The sequence below is a fragment of the Marmota flaviventris genome, chromosome 12 (genome assembly GCF_047511675.1).
Source record: "Marmota flaviventris isolate mMarFla1 chromosome 12, mMarFla1.hap1, whole genome shotgun sequence".
Taxonomy (NCBI): domain Eukaryota; kingdom Metazoa; phylum Chordata; class Mammalia; order Rodentia; family Sciuridae; genus Marmota; species Marmota flaviventris.
In genome coordinates, this window is record NC_092509.1 from 28,378,673 (window position 1) to 28,399,587 (window position 20,915).

Consider the following 20,915-nt stretch of genomic DNA (forward strand, 5'->3'; position numbering starts at 1 on the left):
ATAATATAGAGAAGCCCCACCTCCCACCCCCTACATTATGTTTGCTCTAAATGTTTCATATCTGGTCTACAATGCTTATTACTATAATGTTGGGCCTGAATTTCTATTCAGTATCCAGAATCCTCTTCCTGTTTTAGAACTTATCCTCGCTCACAACTTCACCAGAATAGTCAAACCAGAACTGAACCATCCTTCAAAATGGTACCTAATAATGAAAAGATATTTTCACCTGTCTTCTTTATTTTCTTTCCTTTCTTTCTTTAAAAAATATTCCTCTCCTACATTTTGAAATGAACTATATTCATTTACTAAAACTTCTGTAATAAAGTACCACAAATTTGATGGCTCAAAACAACAAAAATTTATTGTCTGATAGTTCTGGAAGTTAGAAATCCAAATTCAAGGTGATGACAGGGCCATGTTTCTGCTGAAACCTTAGGGAATCCTTCCTTGCCTCTTACAAGCTTCTGGTGGTTTCCTAGCAATCTCTGGTCCTCCTGATGTGGTAGCTGCATCATTACAATTCTACCTCTGCAGATGGTTTGTTTTCTCCCTGTGTCTGTATTATATGCTGACTTCTTAGAAGGACAGCAGTCATATTAAATTAGGGTCCCACCCTATTTCAATCTATCCTTTTAACCTAATTAATTACAACTGCAGTGCCTCTATTTCCTAATAAAGTCATATTCTGAGATCCTTACTAGGAGTTAGGACTGGGTTTTTTGTGTTGTTTTCTTTTGTGATACTGGGGATTGAACCCAGGGCCATAGGCTTGCCAGTCAGGTACTCTAACCCCGAGCTACATCACCAGCCTGGGAGTTTGGACTTTAACATACTTTTTTTTTGGCCAAAGTGACAGTTCAGTCCATAAGATGAATTTCTTCTTCAACATCTTGATGTTAATTACTTCCCTTTTATTTGGGCTCCTTTGGTTATCACCTGTTTCATCCTCCCCATTCGACCTCTCACACCATTTCTATTTTTATTTCTTTGCTTGTTTTTATCCCCAGCCTGAAAGTAAGTTTCTGCTTTTGTCTTGACCTCACTGTGAAATGTCTCAAAGGTTGCCTCTTTTCTTTGCCTGATTATTTTTGTTCTGGTAATGTGTTTGTTATCTTGGCTATTTAACTGAAACTTTTCTTAACCATTACCACCATCCTTATTGTCAAACCCAACAGTTTCTTCTCAGTCTCATTTCCCTTAACCTCTATTACAATTGTCAGGTTTTTTCCCTTATGTCTGTCAAGTATAATTCCCTCAATATCTATGAAGGATTGGTTTCATGATTCCCCAAGGACTGCTAAAATTTGTGAATGCTCAAGTCCCTTGTATTAAATGGCACAGTTAAAAAAAAAAGGTGGTGGTGGTGGGGAAATGGCACAGTATTTGCATATAAACTATGTATATCCTCCTGTATACTTTAAATCACCTCTATATTACTTATAACATCTAATACAGTCTAAAGGCTATTTAAGTAGTTGTACTTACGGAATAATTATAAGACAAAAAAGAAGTCTGTACAAGTTCAATACAGATGCAGTTTTTTTCAAGTATATTCTACCCACAGCACTGGATAGAGGACTGAGTAGTTCTTCAAGATATTGCCCCATGCTTCTGTTCCCTTCCCATGGCCCTTAATCTCATCACTCCAAAGGACTTTAATTGTTACCTCCATTTTGATGATCCCCAAATCTCTATCTCTAATCCTTTCCCTAGGCAGCACACACACAGCCCAACCTGCCTAGTCAGCATTCTACTGATCTTTCAAGTGTTGCATGTAAAAACAGGACTTGTTATCCAGCTCACTCTTTGTTCCCTATTTGTTTCACCATCTCCATGAAGACAATCATTCCTACATTCAGACATTAAATCCATTTAATTAGATCTCTGCAGAGCTTTTTATCTCTGCTACCATTCTAAGAACCTCATCTTTGTCTTTCATTATTTTAATGGCCTTCTATCTATCTGATCTTCTCATTTTCATTCTATTGTCTGTAATCATTGCAACCAGATTTTTCTTCCTAAACTATGGTTCATTCTGGTTTTTTTTTTTTTTGGAGGGAAAAACTATGATGGTTCCCTCTGATCTGCTAAACAAAATCCAAATTCCTGATCATGATGCTCAAGACTCTAAGCTCATCTCAAAGAATCTCTTTATATGCTTTATGCTTTCATTCCTTTTCTTAATGAGATACATTTAATGTCCAACTCTTCCTTATTTTGCACATGTATTTTGTTTTAGTTGACAATCATTATCCAATCAAATTTCTTCTTATCTCATCATCAGTTCAAATGTTTTATCTTTATAAAGTATCCCTTGACCAACTACTAAGAGTTATTTATTTCTGTATCACCTTATTAGAAACTTGGGGACTGAGAATGCAGTTCAGTGGTAGAATACTTGCTTGACATGTGTGAGGCCTGGATTCAATCCCTCACACCATGGAAACAAAACTAAACCAAGCCAGGCACCATGGTACATGCCTGTAATCCTAGCAACTTGGAATGCTGAGGCAGGAAGATTCCGAGTTCAAACCCAGCCTCTTCAACTTAGCAAGGCCCTAAGCAGGGTTCCCAGATGACTTCCATCATCTTGTCCCTGAAACAAGCTGAGTTTCTTGTAACTTCTTGGGTACATTTGTGTTTCAGCTATTTTAACATTGTGTTAAAAATATCTATATCATCTCTTCTTGAGAAGGCCGTTTTCATCTTATATCTGGTACACTACCTAAAAATAGTGAGGGAATTAACTCACAATTTTAACAGAGTGTACCTAACTATTGTTTTCTTACATGCAGGGTTTCTGACTTCAGGTAAGTAAGCTTCTCTATAAAGTAATGTGGCAGAGCACATTAAACTATAGTCAAAGTGTAACTAGATCACATTGCATAATAAAATAATGTTTACTTTATGCTCAATAAAATACTGAACTGTCTCTGTTTTCTGAGCAGAAAGACATCCAGAAATATGATTGTTTGTGAAAAAAAAATGTAGGTAATGACATTTTTTTATAACTTAATGGTATCAAAGAGTAAAGAGATAAGCTTTTTATGACAACAGAAGCAATAGTTTTGATGAAGTTATTAAAATCGAATTTTCTACATTTTAAATTTCTTTACTATTAGAAAATAGAAAGATAACAATATCAATATAGCTCTACAAATTATGAATGGGTTTTGAATTAGAAAGCCAGTTAGTATAAAACAAGCTTGTTCTTTTTCTCCAGCTAATAAAGTGTTGTAATTGCTAAGATTTATCACAATATGTGGTCTTATTAGACTTTGACTTAAGTATATGGTTATCTGTGACATATCTGTGGAGAAATCATGAATGCTTTTAACACAAGTACAATTTCAGCTGAGCTGGGTATGGGTTCTAATGTCTAACTCGAGGTAAATAAAAATACATTTTTTCCTGATTTCTTCCAGCTTTCCTGTTATTTGGTTATATTATCTAATCCATTAGAATAATTCTTTCTCCATGCTGCTTAAAAGATGTACTAACTGAGGTGGTCTGTATGTTTTTATAATGATTTCTATAGAAATAGAAACCTACAGACCATTAGCATCTTATAATCCTCAAAGGGAACAGGGGATTATGGAGTTTGCAGGTAAAAAGGTACTCTAAATGCATGCAGTTTTTTTCTACAATGCTTTCTTACTTCTTTTAAAATGGGATGGTGGCCGTTGCTTAACTACAATAATAAAGTTTGTGAAATTGTCTTTAAAGAAGTTGGGTGCAAGCCAGGCAAATGGCACATGCCTATTATCCCCTTGGCTCTAGAGGCTGAGGTAGGAGGATCACAAGTTCAAGGCTAGCCTCAGAAACTTAGTGAGGCATTCTGCAACTCAGCAAGAAACTGTTTCAAAATTTAAAATGCTGGGATGTGGGTCAGAGGTTAAGAGCTCCTGGGTTCAGAGGAAAAGAGAGGAAGGAAGAGAGGGAGGGGGGAGGAAGGGGAAGGGCAAGAGAGAAAGAAAGGAAAGGAAGGAAGGAAAGAAAAGGAAAAAGAAAGAAGCCGGGTGCAATGGTGTATCTCTCTAATACCAGCTACTTGGGACTCTGAAGCGGGAGGGTCAAAAGTTCAAGACCAGCCTCAATTTATTGAGACCTTGTCTCAAAAAGTGAAATAAAATAAAAGGTGCTAAGATGTAGCTTAGTGGCAAAGTGCCCCTGTGCTTTTAAATCCCCAGTACTAAAGAAAAAAAATAAATGTATAAAAGAATAATTTGTAGCAAACTTAGCTACAAATTCTTAATTTTAAAATTAACCATTTTTATCAAAAATTAATCTTTCTGTAGAAAATACTTTATTCATGAACAGAAATAAAAGTGTAAACCAATTTATATGGTCATGATTAACATAATCATTAAAATCTTTGTATAGCTGGGCATGGCACATGCCTATAATCCTGGGTACTAGGGAGACTGAAGTAGCAGGATTACTTAAGCCCAGGAGTTCAAGGCCAGCCTGGGCAATATAGTGAGACCCTTCTGAAAAATAAAAAACAACTTTGTATACAAATATTGTTTTCAATGTTATTCAGATATTAGTTTTACCTATTTATTATCTCCTAATTTCTTCTTCAAGCCAGAATTTAAATATTTTGTTAAACTAATTTGTCTTAGGTTCTTAAAAAGAATAAAGCCACATTAAAACATTCTATAATTAGGGCCTTCCCTCCTTATCAAGCCATCTTCCAAATTGTATAAATGTTGCTGTCTCATCTCTTCCTTTTGTGAAAACAGTGGAGTACAGATAATCATCTAAATGTACTTACTCCTGACTCGAAATTAAGAAGTAGAATGTCTTAGAGAATATTCTTTACATTAAATGCATCCTTTTGTTGTGCTTTAGGAATTAGAACGCATAAAGTACCCAGGATATCAGAAGTTATTAATAAATGAAAATAAATGGCTTTACTGTTCCTTTAAATAGCTGTGCTAGTTGCCAGTCTAAATTACTTAGAAAATAAAGAGGAAAGTAATATGTTTTTGGATTTTTGTACTGTATGAAGACAGTAGAAAGCCTTAGCCAATGAAAGCCTTGATTACACTCAAATATCTCTACACTGATATTTTAGTTGATCAGATATTTGTGGAAAAATGCTTGCAAATTCAGCTATTTCCTCCTAATTCCAGGTCCTGCAGTAGACTGGTGGGCACTTGGAGTTTGCTTGTTTGAATTTCTAACTGGAATTCCCCCTTTTAATGATGAGACACCACAACAAGTATTCCAGAATATTCTGAAAAGAGGTGATTCATTTTTCTCCTATTTTTCTCATTGAAAGATTAAGATAGATTCATTTATCTGTTAAGCAGCAATTAACAAGTTTATTTGTGTATTTATATTTATAGATATCCCTTGGCCAGAAGGTGACGAAAAGTTATCTAATAATGCTCAAAGTGCAGTAGAAATACTTTTAACTATTGATGATACAAAGAGAGCTGGAATGAAAGGTAAGGTTTTATATTAATAAACTCTCTTATCGTTGGTGATTATTAATGACAATATCAAGTTCTAGTACAATACTACAGATAATCTGACTGCTAAATGGTAAAAAGATGATTTCATTTATTTCTCTCCTCTAGGTATATACATTAATATATTTGTCATACTCCATTAAAATTAAGTACAGTCAAGATAAAATATTCATACACTGAATTTTGTTATTCCCACGGAGGTACCTGAAGCAGTCTTATATGTTGGTATCACACCCTGATAAAAGTTAACCATCAACAAATACAGGAAATTTGTTTCATGAAAACTTCCTGTTTTATCATTTCTTAACTGCTTAACTTCTAATAACATTTCTCATTAGCAAATTTATCAGATTCCAGACAAATTTAGTACATTAAGAACCATTCAATGGTTTTCTCACTGAAGGAGTATATTAAGTAATTTTAAAATTCTAGTAAATCTCATCAACAGCAGCCTTAAAGTAATTTTGTAGGGCTGGGAATGGGAGAGCTCATGCACAAAGCCCTAGGTTCTACCTAAGTACCTAAAAATAAATCCTCTTTGTGATAAGGTATTACCATATCTTTATGGTAATATAGAGACATATAAATATTATGTCCCAAATACATTTTGATATGAATTAAGGTATATTTAGGAAATCAGGCTTTAGAAATAATGTCATTTGCATCAGCTTCTAAGTGTTCCCTCTCTTAAGATCAACAGTATGAATTTCATCTACTCTGGAGGCTGAGGCAGGAGGATCGCAGTTTGATGACAGCCTGGATAATTTAGCAAGACCCTGTCTCAGAATAAGAAAGGTTGAGGATATAGCTCAGTGTAGAACACCCCTGGGTTTGGTCCCTAGTGTTAGGGAAGGAGAAAAAAAAAAAAATACACACACACACACACACAAAAAGTGTGTTTATTGATTTAATTGAACCTATCAAGTGACTTCATGACTTCAAGCCCAGGGCTATACTAAGGATGAACTAGACTGAAGTCACTTTCTTTATGGAACTCACATTCTAGTAGAAAGACAGGTTGTAGGCAAACAGCCATAACATAACATGATGCATGGGTGAGTACTAGGAAGAAAACTAAAGCAAAGTGAGAGGATACAAAGTGATGGCAAGAGATGTTTTTAGATATGGTGATTGGGAATACCTCTATGAAGAGTGAGTTTTGATCAGAAACCTGTAAGAAGTGAAAGAGTGGTCATTTGAAAACTCAGCTTTAGCTTTCTGAAGAAGCCTAGGACTTCATTTATGTTGCTTGAAATACCTCAACACCCACAAATTTCAATTCCAGCAGTGTACATTGGGTTTGGACACATCAGATCCTCACAGTGTTACTTCAGAATAGATGTGGGTATCTTAACACAACATATTGGTCAGATTGCTATTATAAAGCATGGTATCATTCAGGTGGCAGCAGATAACTTTGAAAAAAAAAAAAAAAAAAAACTAAGACCCTAACTCTTATTGATAACATATTATATGCATTGCCTTATGGTTATGTGTTAATCAGTCTCAAGCTGAGTGAAGACTTTATTACTACTAGGACTCTAAACAATCATCTACCTTGTTACACTAGTGGTGCAGAAAGTATTACATCAGCATGGAGCACATTCAAGGCCAAAATAATTGCCAACTTCAAGGAGAAAGAATATTAAGATGAATTTATCTAAAATTCAATATTCTTTCTTGTCACACCCATGGAAATTACAGTTTCAGTCTATTGTGATATTCTAATGGGCTATGATATGGTGCATTGGAATGATTTTCAAATATTTTGCTAGAAGATACATTTAATGAAGCAGAAAATTGATAGTAGTAACTCTTATTCTCTGATATCTGGATATAGTGGGAAGCTTTGTGATCCTTTCATCATAACTACTCATTTTCATTTAAACTTAATTCACAAAGGAATTCTAATTTAGTTTAAGGGTTGAAGTAACTTTTTTTAAAAGAATATTTTTTAGTTATAGATGGACACAATATCTTTATTTTTTTTATGGGGTGCTGAGGATCGAACCCAGTGTCTCATGCATGCTAGGCAAGCACTCTACCTCTAAGCCACAACCCCAGCCCTGAAGTAACTTTTTTAAACTGAAGAATACCCATCCTCCGCTTCACTCTGTAAATTGTTTGTTGAAGAAACAAATATCTGTGGTGTCATTAGTAAGAACATTTTTCTTTTATCCCCACTTATTTTTAGCAACTTATATGATTTTCTGAAGAAGAGTTTCTCTGCTTTATCCAGATAATTGTGGGGCCTGTCCTGTTGACTGTAGAATATTTAACAGAATCCCTGGCCTCTACTTGGTAGATGCTCCCACATTTGTGTCCACCAAAAATGTCTCCAAACATTGCCAAATGTCCTTTAAGGGTAAAATCACCCCAGAACCACCATTCTGATAAGTTATCCATGCTCAGTTATTTTGAACATTAAGAGACAAATTCTTTGTATGTAAACTATTGTTGCTATTTTATTCCTTTTCCTATTAGTCTTTTAGTATAGGGAAAAATCAACTGGTAGACATTAATCTCCCAACTCCTTACCCCCAATACAGACCCATAATTCTTTCCTATCTATGTAGTCCTCTTCCAATATTTTACTTAAGTTGGGTTACTTTTTGTGTTGGTTTAACAACTTACTGCCTTAATTTCTTGTTTGTTAACATCTCTATTGTTGGTTTAAGGATTGAAAGGTTCAGGCTAGGAATGTAGCCTAGTGGTAGAGAGCTTGCCTAATGTGTGCAAGGACCCCAGTTCAATCCACAGCAATGACACATACACAAAAAAGAAGAGTTAAGAAAAGGGAGGGTTATTTCTACCAACTAAATATCACCATGTGGTCAAATAAATGAACATACTTTTATTTTAGTAGGCAGAAAGAAATAGGAAGGATGAATAAGGTATCATCAATGTATATGTTAAAATCACCATGAAGAAGGATGGAGCACAGGGAAGAAAGCAAGGGAGTAAAGGATAAGCTTCATGCTCAAGTTATCTGGGGCAATAGATAGTGCTAAAGATTTTAGTGATATAAATAAGTGGTTAGGCCTTGTAATGAGAACTGAAGCATTAATCATGTGATGTCAGCATTATGGAAGTTGTATTAGGGAGCCAGAAGTAGGCCAAACTCTCTTTCTCTCAGGTCAGGGATTGTGTAAGAAGATGCAGGCAGCAAGAAAAATGCTTCATTTGCTCATTTGGCAAATCTAAACCAGGAACCTATTATATGCCAAGTAATAGACAAAATCAAATGGTATTTGACCTTAACAGGGAGACAGACATTTGTAGAATTGGCATTGTAAGTTCAGGCAAGATACATGTTAGACATCCCCTTTTTAATTCCAAAAGGGAGTACTTACTTAGGTAATTGTGTCATAATATTGTTTTGTTTCATATTTTTCCTAAGAACTGAAACGTCATCCTCTCTTCACTGATGTAGACTGGGAAAATCTGCAGCATCAAACTATGCCTTTCATACCTCAACCAGATAATGAAACAGATACTTCCTATTTTGAAGCCAGGAATAACGCTCAGCATCTGACTGTATCTGGATTTAGTTTATAGCACGTAAATATTTCTTTTATTTAAACTTGTATTATAGAATAAGCTTCATAATTATATACTCCTTAATACTAAACTGATAAAAGAGGGATCAAAATAATTATTCTACCTGGGTTGATGAGCTTTTAATGTATGTGACAGCTTTCACAGAGTTAAAAAGATATAAGAAATGTAATTAGTAATATCTCAACTTGAGAACTGTATATAAATCTTCAAATCTTTTTAAACTTTATTTATTTATTTTCTGCACTTTATGAAAAGTAAAGCATCAATAAAATTAGAATGGCACTACCACTATAATACATAGAGATAGTTAGCCACAAGCTTGATTTTTTTCTTTATGTGTTGATTGTAGTCCACCATTCAATGTGGTAACAACAAAAAAGGTATGGTTTCATTTGAATGCAATTTACTTGCCCATGTTCTAGCGACTTAGGGGTATGAGGTTGGAGGATCGCAAGTTGCAGGCCAGCCTCAGCAACTTAATGAGACCCTGTCTCAAAATAAGAAAATAAAAAGGGTAGGGATGTGGATCAGTGGTAAAGTGCCTCTGGGTTCAATCCCCAGTATGGAAAAACAAAAACAACCCTGTGGTCTCATGGGCAATCATTTAAGGCATCATTTGTAACCTCGAAAATGTAGCTGGAAAATTTCTTCGCTCATTAGTGTAACTCTTTTGGGAAACAAGGACTAAAAAAAAGGACTAGAGTTTTAGTTTATAAGTTACTAATGATACAGTTTTATTGCCTTGACTGCTTTTGGTGCTTGCCTTTAGGATATTTATTTATTTTTTTTAATACTACTGGAAAAGTTAGGTGTGATATACTGTAAACAATTTAAAATAGTAATACAATTTAATTTTGCCTAATAGATATAATTATAAAAGTAAATTATCTGTCAGCATCAACACACACTGTGAGCATTCAGCTCAGTCATATCTTAAATTCATTGAGGTTTTCAGCATACTTAACACCTAGAAGAACAAAGGTCAAATATAAATGAAGCATAAGTCTTCTGCTAATAATCTTTTAAACACTGTTTTCTTTTTGCACATTGGCTTTACTGTTTGCCCTGTTGTAATATAGTTGACAAAGATACAAGTTTAAAACAGAGTGAAAGATATACCATTATAATATTTCTTTCTAATTGAATTCACGGGCTAGAGGTTTTACTGAGCTTGTTTTAGTAATGACTACTTAGATTTAATGCTCCTCATAGTTACCCCTTGTAATAAAATGTTCAAAATACAGTTATTTTAACTTCATTTAGTTTGAGTTATACATTTTTCCCCTAGATGAGAGCATAGAATTACCTATCATCTTTTTATGGTATTGTCAAGTAGTGAAAAGAAAAAAGGCTGTGGAATCAAACGGATCAAACCATCATTCTGCCACATTAAGACACCTTAGCAGATTAATTGGGAGCAGCTCCATGTTGGGGATTATACTGATTACTTTGAAGAGTTGGAATGAGCAGAGCCAGATTAAGAAACAACCAGTTTTGTGGCTTCCTGAGGAAGGTATCAAGGATTTGAAATGTTACTTAATTGGAGAAATGTAAAATTAGCTGATTTTCAACAGAAGACAAAGCCCTTAATTAGAAAGTTGCACAGTTTATTGTTATAAACCTAGCTAGTCATCTGAAATGCTGCCACCAGGAAAGGCATGTTGTCATGGTATTTAGGGGGAATGTGTGATTTATCATCTAAATTTATAACTGTCAATGAGTTGTAAGTTCAGACACTTGTTAAGGAGAAACCCATGAAGGAACAACAATAATGAAATAAAGAACATTGACTATGATGAGTGGAAATCTGTGCATCTTTTACTCTGAAGGCAATCAGAATGTGTCACCCCAAAATATGCCTCTGGCATAAAAAATATTTTTGACCGAAAGGAGACACAGTAAGATTTCTCCCTCTCCTCTTGCTTTTTTGTCTAAAGGTAGGCTATAAATTCAACTTCACAGAAGAGAACTCTAGTCTTAGAGAACAGGTAGCACCAGAGGACTCTATAAACAAACCTTACTCCATTGTTTCCTCCTTTATATTTACCTTCTGAGAGTTTCCCTCTTTGGAAACCTAAAATCACTTTCCTTTGTCCTGTCATTTCCCAGATACTGGCAAAGAATTGTATTTGTTCTTTGTTGAAGATCCTGATTTAGAATGCTAAGCACTACTTGGGTTACTTTACATTGAAGTATCTCCTGCATAACATGCACTGCACACATTAAAAACTTTTTTATTGTTAATGTCTTTTGTTACAGAGAGCCATCCCAACTTAGAGCTCATGATGGTTAAGAAAAAAATTTCTTCACCAAAAACTATTATATAATTTTAATTAACAGAAAATAATTTTCTTCCTAGCCCCATTAAATGTAAAAAAAAAAAAAAATGCAAAAAAAAAAATGTTTGAAAAGCTACCTATTTATCTTGGCTTCTCCATATTAGAATAAAACAAGACAAAGTACTTAGCAAACACACACACAAAAAAAAAGGTTTACTAAATGATAATTATTTGAAAACCTTACCATGTTTTGCCAAAGTCCTTGAAGGACATTTAGGTCAAATAATTATTCCATTTGCCAAAAAGAACTGTCATAATTTTAGCCAATTGCAAACATGTTCAGAGTCCAGAAGATATGTTCAAACATAATGTTTTCACCAGGTTTTTCAATTAATACCAAGGCAACATAGATAGGTTATTCTTTCACTGTTGAAGTATATTGTGTGGGACAGTATTTGAAAGAAGACTAAGTAAAATGTACCAGCCTACCTGGATTCAAGATATATTTAGATATAGAATTATCAAAACTTACTGGAAGGAACCAAGTTTGACACCTAATTCCCAGCTTGAGCAAGTGGGTCAATTGTGGTATTATACCCTAAAATAGAATGAGGAATGGGATGGGTAGAAATGTCTGTGAGACACTCAAAGAATACAAGAAATCAGTTGGAGACTTCGAAAAAAAAAAAAAAAAATGGTGCCTGCAATTTCTTTTACACTATTGCCACAAAAAGTAGAGTCTAATTATTCTTCCTATGAAGATAGGCCAAATGCATTGAATTGCATCCAGTGAGTCAAGTGGCGGAAATGACTCCAGGAAGCTTCCAAGGCCAAGTTTAAGATGGCAAAAAAGCTTCTCCCTGGCTTTCTCCTGGGACATGCACTTTGGGAGCCTGAGCTGGCATATAGGAAGTCTTGCTACCCTAAAGCCACCATACTGGAACGACCATGAGGAAAAGCATAAATAGAGTTACCCACAGACACCCCCACACACTTTGCCAGCTTCCAGTTCTTCTGAGTTTCCTCAGCTATGGAACCCTGCTATGCCTTTCATGGAATCCGTGAGCACATCAAATGGCTGCTTTATGCCACTGAGTTTTCTGGTAATCCCTATCCAGCTATAGTAACTGTAACCCACAGGTACTGACAGAATAGGAAAGCAATTAAAAACAAAAAAAGCAACAAAACAAAAGCAATGACAATTTGGAAGGTGGTAAGTAAGTGGGTAATTAGTTTAAATAATGCAGTAACTAAGTGCATCATTGTGAGTCATGAGAAACAGGCAAAAATTAATTGAACTTACACTACATAAGAGTTGGTACTAGATACATCCCTAAGGGTGAAAGGGAGTAGTTGAATTAATTTGTTGGATTCCACTTAAGCAGATCCTAAGATCCTCTGTCCAACTGCACATACCTTCTATCCCTTATTGACCCTTGCTAAATAGTAGGGGTTGTTTTGTTTTTTCCTCTGTGTGGAGGATGAACAAGAGAGATACCTGGCACATTGAAGAAAGTGCTGTGGTGGAGATCTCCCTTTGTCTTTCCAGATTCACCTCCATACTTCTGAAGTCTGCTTTGTGCCCAAGGAAATTGCTATGCTAACCATGTCAAAAGACTCCTTTGTTCCTCTGGCTTCCAGTAGATTTGGCTAATACAGGGCATCAGCAGTAGATCCCAGAGGAAAAAGAATAAAAGAGGAATGCTGATTCCCTAACTTTCTTTCCTGTAGATCCTGGTAGGCTGGTACTTCCTTTGACCAAATGCTGCAGCTTCTATAAGGTATCTTCATAAGTCCCAATCTGTATCTGACATCCTAAGAGGTATTACACCAATTTTATGAATGAGAAAACTGAAAACACATACTAATTTCCTGTGATTGCACAGCTGGAAAGTGGCAGGCTGGCTCCAGAGCTTGTACTCAGTCCTCAGAATAAAAAACTACCTGTATGGGCTGGGGTTGTGGCTCAGTGGTAGAGTGCTCGCCTAGCATGTACCAGGCCCTGGGTTTGATCCTCAGCACCACATAAAAATAAATAAAATATTGTGTCCAACTACAACTAAAAAATAAATATTTAAAAAAAGAAGCTACCTGTATAGTGGTGGCAAGCATCAGAAACCTTCTCAAGTACTTTAAATAAGAAAGCAAATTTACTAATCAATATAAACAAATTATAGAGAGTTGGTATTATTTACAGAGTTAAATGGATAGAGGGACTTGACCATGTTTTACCGACTCTAAGCTATGTTATAACAGTATTTGCCTTATTATCTAAGGCTCTTCCAAATGACAAGAGACATATTACCCTAGGGTAATATAATCTTAGCAGACTCTAATTCAAAGAGAAAGAATATGCGAAAACAATAAGACCACAACATTCCTATCAGATCGACTAAAATCCAAAACACTGACAACACTAAATGCTGACAGAAATACTCTCATTCATTGCTAGTGTAAAAAAAATGGTACAGCCACTTTAGAAGACTCTTTGGCAGTTTCTTACAAAACTAAATGTACTCTTAACACATGATCCAGCAATCGAACTCCTTGGTATTTATCCAAATGAGTTGAAAATATGCTCACACGGGCTGGGATTGTGGCTCAAGCGGTAGCGCGCTTGCCTGGCATGTGTGCGGCCCGGGTTCGATCCTCAGCACCACATACAAACAAAGATGTTGTGTCCGCCGAAAACTAAAAAAAATAAATAAATATTTTAAAATTCTCTCTCTTAAAAAAAAAGATACATAGCATTGAATTTAAAAAAAATATATGCTCACACAAAAAGCTGCACATTTTTAAAATATATTTTTAGTTGTTGATGGATACAATACCTTTATTTTATTTATTTATATGTGGTGCTGAGGATGGAACCCAGTGCCTCATATGGCCTAGGCAGGTGCTCTACCACTCAGCCACACCAGAGGCCCCACAAACTGTTACATTTCTAACAGCTTTATTCATAAGTTGGAAACAATCAAGATGCCTACAGTAGGTGAATGGATAAATTGTGGCACATAATAATGGAATATTATTCAGTGATACAAAGACATGAGCTATTAAGCCATGAATAAACAAAACAAACATAAGTACATATTACTGAGTAAAACAAAGCCAGCCTGAAAAGTCTACATATGGTGATTCCAAATACATGACATCTAAAATATGCAAGACTATTGAGACAGTAAAAAGATCAATGTTTACCCGGTTAGCAGAGAGGTAGGAATAGGCCTTGCACAGATGATGTTTAGGGTAGTGAAATGACTGTATTCTATTAGAAGGTGGGTTCACATAATTTAAAATTTGTAAAAACCTACTGAATGTACACCAAGAATGAACCCTAATGTAATCATTTGTCCATGTTAATTCATCAATTGTAACAAATATACCACTCTACCTGGGGATGGTGATGGTTGGAAAGGTTGTATGTGGGTGTTGGGAGAATGGTATGGGAACAATGAACTTTTTATTCAGTTTTGTGGTGGACCTGAAAACACTATACCCTATAATTACATCATTAATTTATATACAAGAATTGTGTGCAAAGTGCTTTTTAAACTATAAAATACTTTGGAAGCAGATCTAAAAAATATTGCAAAGAAAAAAAAAAACAGTGTTCATTGGTTGCAAAAAAAAACTGCAAAGAGAAGGGGTGAGAAAGAATACTCTCTCCTAGTTCCACAAATTAAATCCCAAAGATTAACTCCAACTGTCTCACTGATGATCCTGTACCCATTCCTGGAATCATAACTTTTCTTAGAAGAAGGGGATATAAACTGGTAGGTGTGGGTCACATACTCATTACTGTGGCTTGGGTGGGAAGGAGTGGGCATATCTGGGTGTTCCATTTAGCAGCCTCAACATCCCTTAGTAGGAAAGGAAAAGCTTCCAAAGGAAGAAGGAAAGGGACAGAGGATACACTTCTAGCTAATTAGATATGAGAAGTCTCCTACATGAGTCTTTCAATAAAGATAATTGTTTCTTAGATAGAAAAATACAACTGGAAATTGCTTTCTTCCCTTCACTTGTCCTCCTATACTGTAGGTCTGGGAAAGCTACACACTAAATATGGTAGAATAGAAGTCAGGAAGTGAGCCCTATATCCATAATGGCATTGTGGAAGTACCAGCCCCAGAATTTACTACCTCTGAGCTTCTATGAGGAAAACAAAAACAAAAGACATTTGGTCAAGCCACAGTAGAACAATGATATCTTAAGTGGTACAAGTAGTTAACATCACTTTTATACTATCATGAAATTATAAATTATATATGTATTAAAAACACAAACTCACCATGTTCCACCTACAACTAATGGTATATATTCAAGATGGCTATTTTTAGGGGTTCACCGAGTGCTTTGTGAGAAGCTATTTATTTGGTGTTATGAACTAAACTAAGATTTTTGACTGGATCACTGATTCTAATCAACTAGATGATTAAATGAGTTAAATGTTATCCCAGCTTGATTTTTTATAAAATTATATATAAGCATGGCTTTATTTAAAAAGTTAATTTTATGAATTCCTACTATTTATTCTCATTTAATCTTTAGTATATAATCAATACACTAACAGTAACAACATTTCTCATTAACCTTTTATTTTAACTTAATTTACAATAAAGAAACAGAAAATAAGTTGATCATTAAAAAAATACCATAGCTGTCAATTTTAAATGAGATTCTTATTAAACAAAGCAATAACACTATACCCTATAATTACATCATTAATTTATATACAAGAATTGTGTGCAAAGTGCTTTTCATACTATAAAATAAAGACTTTGGAATAAGATACAAATGGTTATCCCTAGCAGTTAATTACCCCTGACTGCTTGTAATGAATCTCAATTTCCTACTTTCTTAATTTGCATTTTATTTATTTAAATACTAAGAGAAAAGCCACCATTTTCTGATTTCATACTTGATATCTAATTTTTTTAAATAATCCCTGATCCACAAGTTTAAACTTTATTTCTACATATAATTCAGTTACTTTCTCCATTTTTTTCTAAATAAGTAGAGGATAGGTTGTTTCTTTTTTGTCGTTTTTAAGCAAAGGTAGATCCTTTTAGACATGTTTAAATCTAGATGGATTAAAAACTAAAAAAACATGAAGTTATATGAAAGAAGAAATAAGAACATGAGTTTGGGAAAAGCAAATTGTATTCTCATACTTTTTCTTCAGGCAAATAAAGAACCACTCTGTATATTAAAGTTGGACTAATTTCTTCCCTCTTATTAAAAACACTCTGAACACATGCTAATCCCAACATCTTGCAATACAGAATTCTTCAAAATTATCTGTTACAAAGTCTCTGATTCATAGAAATCTTTAAAGCACAAAGTACATCTAACTAAATGTAGAGTTTTGTAAGGTATACAGGAAGAATGATTTTCCAAATCTTCAAGGATCTAAATTACAGTCTTCCTTTTAGTCTAAAAGGTGAGATGTGGGATAGAGGGACTTAAATTTTCATTGGTTGAGCATGCCTATTCATATAAAAGCATATGGCCTGTTAGCTTGCAAAACCTTCCAATACCCCTAATGAAGTATGTATATCCAAATATTATACCCCCAAGGAAAAACTGAGGCACTGAGAGGTTAAAGAGTCCAGTCTGTATAGTTTACCAGTTGCAGAAAAGTGATATTAATGTGTTTCCTTTTTTACCTTTGTAAAAACAGTATAAATAAGTTTTCATTTTATATTTCAAAGCACCCTATGAAGCATACACTATATAGCCTCAAAGAAAAATAATTGGAAAGGAATATATGTATAGATTGAATTAAAATCTTATAGGTTATATCTGTAGGCTCAGAATAAACTTTTAAATCTATTACATTAAGCCCATTTTTCATAATTTCCATCATCATGTTATGTCTATCTGTAACTCATTTGTAAAAACTAAGTCTAGTACAAAGGGATATAATTTTTAATAATGATGCCTGACATTAACTCTGAGATGTGACTACTCAAGAAATATGTGCAGCCCACAAAGTGAATGTGGAGAAGATTCTTCCAACAGTTTCTACTACTTGGCATGGCAATTCAATGACTAATATAAAATCCATTTACCCTCATTTGAAACTCATTCTTGGTTTACATTCTTTCTCATATTTAACTTAGAAAATGAAAAATACCCACTTATATAAATCGATCTCATTATCAGACCTGTACCTTGGGAAGCAGCTTATATTTCTCTATGGAAGATAATCAGGTAAATGTTACCAAACAATAATTTAATGTCCTTCAAGTTCAAGAGTAGGGTACAATATATGTTACTTATAACCTAGTTTAGATTGATTATTCAAGTATCAGCACTATTAGTCCTTAAAATGTTATCATTTGTGTAGTACAAAAAATATGTGTGTATATATGTACACAAACCAAACTACTGGACAACAAAAAAGAAATGTAATCATCACAAATTAAGATTTTCTTGTGAACTCCACAATCCATTTCATTCTGAGGTCATCCAGGCCCAGCAGTCTTCTTAAGTAAAATATCATTTTCTTCAGTTCAGTTTTCTTTAAAAAGAAAGTAAAAACCAGATTCCTGTGAGTATAAATGCAACCCAATATGAAACACATCCATACCAAAAATTCTTGGATGATAACATAAAAACATTCAATTTCAAGATAAAACCATAAATTACAAATGATCCTCAGAAAACTACTTCATGTGACTTAGCCCAATAGGAAGGATCTAATTGTAGGCACTGAAAAAAAACCAAAAGTTTTTATTTATTTAATTTTTGGTACTGGGGAGTGAACCCAGAGGTGCTTTACCACTGATTCACATCCCCAGCCCTTTTTATTTTCTATTTTGAGACAGGGTCTCATTAAGTTGCTTAAGGCCTTCCTAAGTTGCTGAGGCTGCACCACCACACCTGGCCCAAACAGTTTTCAATAAATAAATTTACATTCCTTTTTTCTTCCCTTCTAGAATTTCATCCTTTTCCAATTGGCTATACAATCAAGACTTAGGGGAATTATTTCATAATTTTGTGAAAATGGAAAAGCTGTGAAACCAAAAGCTTAATTGACCCAGACTATTCATTTAATCAACACATATTAGTATCTGTTATTTTCCAGACTCTATTTGTGCACCTGAATTCAGACATAAATGAGGCAGGCTCTTTGCGCTCAAAAGGGCTCAGTTTAGTGACAGGGGAGACAGAAACATACAGCCCCCAAACTTGGATAAATATAACACAATGGTTTTAATGACATCAGAGTGAATGAGCTACCGGGAGAGGGTAGGCTTGTTACCACAAGACACAACAATCACATATGACCTAAGTTCTGCAAAATGTTCCACTGCTGTAAAATCTCCATACCCTCCTGAGCACTCAAGATGCCTGTCTAAAACTTTCATATTAGTCATTCCTCTCTGTAGAAATACTCAGATTTGAAATAATCAGATCATTTCTTACGCTCTGTATAAATCCTTTTATCTACACCTCCTTGGCATGAGTGACATTTTCAAGAATCAGATCAGTTTTCACCTAACAGGAGTTCCCTGCAGAAGGAAGAAAATAAGGCCTCTGGAAGAGGATAAATGAAATGATGGACAAAGACAGATGTGGGTGGTTCTAAAGACAAACTGTCTGAGTGAGGTTCTAGCACAAATGTTAGCTGCGGCTGGTTTGAACTCATGATTCTCCTGTCTCAGCCTCCCGAGCCACTGGGATTATAGGTGTGCGCCACTGTGTCGGCATTTTTTTAAACATTTAATGAAGTGGTAAGATAACTATTTTTTTTTAATATTTTTTTTCAGTTGTAGATGGACACAATATATTTATTTATTTGTTTGTTTATTTATTTTTAAATGCGTTGAGGACGGAACCCAGAGCCTCACGCATGCCAGGCAAGCACTCTACCACTGAGCCACAACCCCAGCCCCAAAAGATAACTATTAATCAAATTTTATTTTATTTTGGTCCTATCCCAAATTTCACTGCCCTCCAACTTTCTTCTACAAAGAAAACATGAAAAGGAATTTTGAAGTCCAGGGATGTAGCTCAGTGGTAGAGAGCTTACCCAGCATGTGTGAGGGCCTGGGTTCAATCCCTAACACAGTAAAAAAATAATTTTGAAACAGTACAAAATATGTAAACACCTACCTTTAGTGTCACTGTGCCTACTGTTTAAGTTGAGCATTACTACTTATTGAGAAAAGATTTGGTTCTTTTTTTCTCCTATGTCAAGGAAACTAGAATTTAAAACACTGAACAGGTCTATGCCCAAACATCATAGGAGAAATTTATAATGTGTAAAAGAAAAAACAGATTTAAATTAAAAGTTTATAGTTCTTTTGTTTCCCCTCTATGGTGCTGGGAATCAAACCCGGGTTCTTGCCGACGCTAGGCAAGTGCTCTATCACTGAGCTTTATCCTCAGCCCAACATCTATATCTTTTTGACAATTAAAAAAAAAACAAATATGGGCTGGGGTTGTAGCGCAGTCGCAAAGTGCTTGCCTAGCATGCATGAGGCATTGGGTTCAATCCCTGGCATCAGATAAAAATAAATAAAATAAAGGTATTATATCGATCTACAAACTTAAAAAAAAAAAAGAATCCATTAAACAAACAAACAACAAATATACGAATGGACTTAAAAGGTAAAAGTACTATTGAAAAATCAACTTAGTCTGGGCTTGGTGGTGTACTCCTGTAATCCCAGTGGCTTGGGAGGCTGAGGCAGGAGGATTTCAAGTTCAAAACCAGCCTTAGCAACTTAGTGAGGCCCCGAGCAACTCAACGACACACCGTCTCTAAATAAAATATATTGTTTAAAAAAGGTCTGGTGACGTGGCTCAGTGGTTAAGTGCCCTGGATATAGTGCCAAAAAAAAAAAAAAAAACAGAAAGCAACTTAAGTTTCATATGCATTTCAACCTACCTACTGTGATAGATTATAACTGGATTCTTTGGTAAAGGAAAAACACCCATAAATATTTAAACTCACAGATTTTTTTAAATGTGTGTCAAGTGTGCCCTATTGCTTTTTACCCATCAATTATTACTTAATGAGAGATGATGATGAAACATGGAAGACACAATCAATAAGGCCACCATCAAAGTAATGATGAATTGGTAAGTACCTTGCCAATTCGCTCAAGAAAGTAATTCAGTTCTTGTGTCCAATTTTTGGACTGAAGATTTTCTGGAACACAAGTATTCTCACCTCAGGACAGAGATTCAGGGTACATTCAGGAATTCCAAGCTATTTCTCAGACCTATTTGAGTTATCTTCTATCATCCCAAACTGGAACTCTGGCCTTCATCTTAAACTACTTCCTAATTCTAGATACAGTCAACCAGCAGGCTGAAATTTTTCTGAAATGTTAATGCCCATCTGTCAAAGGTATACAAAGTAAGCAAGTATTATCTGTTTACCTTTCCACTGTCATTTATATTAGCAAAGGGCCCAAAACAAACATCATAAAGCCATAAAACTTAAGAAGCACATAGTCATTTTCTTGTTGAGCAGATCATAGGCATACAAATCTATCAGAAGTTCCCAAGGGAAAACTAGTCTAACAAGTACTGAGCAATCGCCAACATATCATTTCCAAGGTAGCTTTAGTCT

At 34.9% G+C, this 20,915-nt stretch overlaps 2 protein-coding genes across 8 annotated transcripts in view; one reads left to right on the plus strand and one right to left on the minus strand.

Moving 5' to 3' along the window:
• Positions 1-10,840, plus strand: part of Mastl (microtubule associated serine/threonine kinase like) — a 31,648-nt gene extending 20,808 nt beyond the window's left edge. For 2 of the 3 annotated variants that reach the window (XM_027953104.2, XM_027953105.2), the window contains exons 10-12: positions 5,142-5,255; positions 5,358-5,459; positions 8,884-10,840. In XM_027953104.2, the coding sequence (XP_027808905.2) occupies positions 5,142-5,255; positions 5,358-5,459; positions 8,884-9,041 (374 nt within the window). In that variant the 3' untranslated portion in view covers positions 9,042-10,840. The remainder of the gene's footprint in view (positions 1-5,141; positions 5,256-5,357; positions 5,460-8,883) is intronic. The other variant, XM_071599810.1, reaches the window with a different exon arrangement.
• Positions 10,841-13,747: 2,907 nt separating this feature from the next.
• Acbd5 (acyl-CoA binding domain containing 5) overlaps positions 13,748-20,915 on the minus strand; it is a 45,183-nt gene continuing 38,015 nt past the window's right edge. For all 5 annotated transcript variants that reach the window (XM_071599813.1, XM_071599814.1, XM_071599815.1 and 2 more), the window contains one exon: positions 13,748-17,849. In XM_071599813.1, coding sequence (XP_071455914.1) covers positions 17,837-17,849 — 13 coding nt within the window. In that variant the 3' untranslated portion in view covers positions 13,748-17,836. The remainder of the gene's footprint in view (positions 17,850-20,915) is intronic.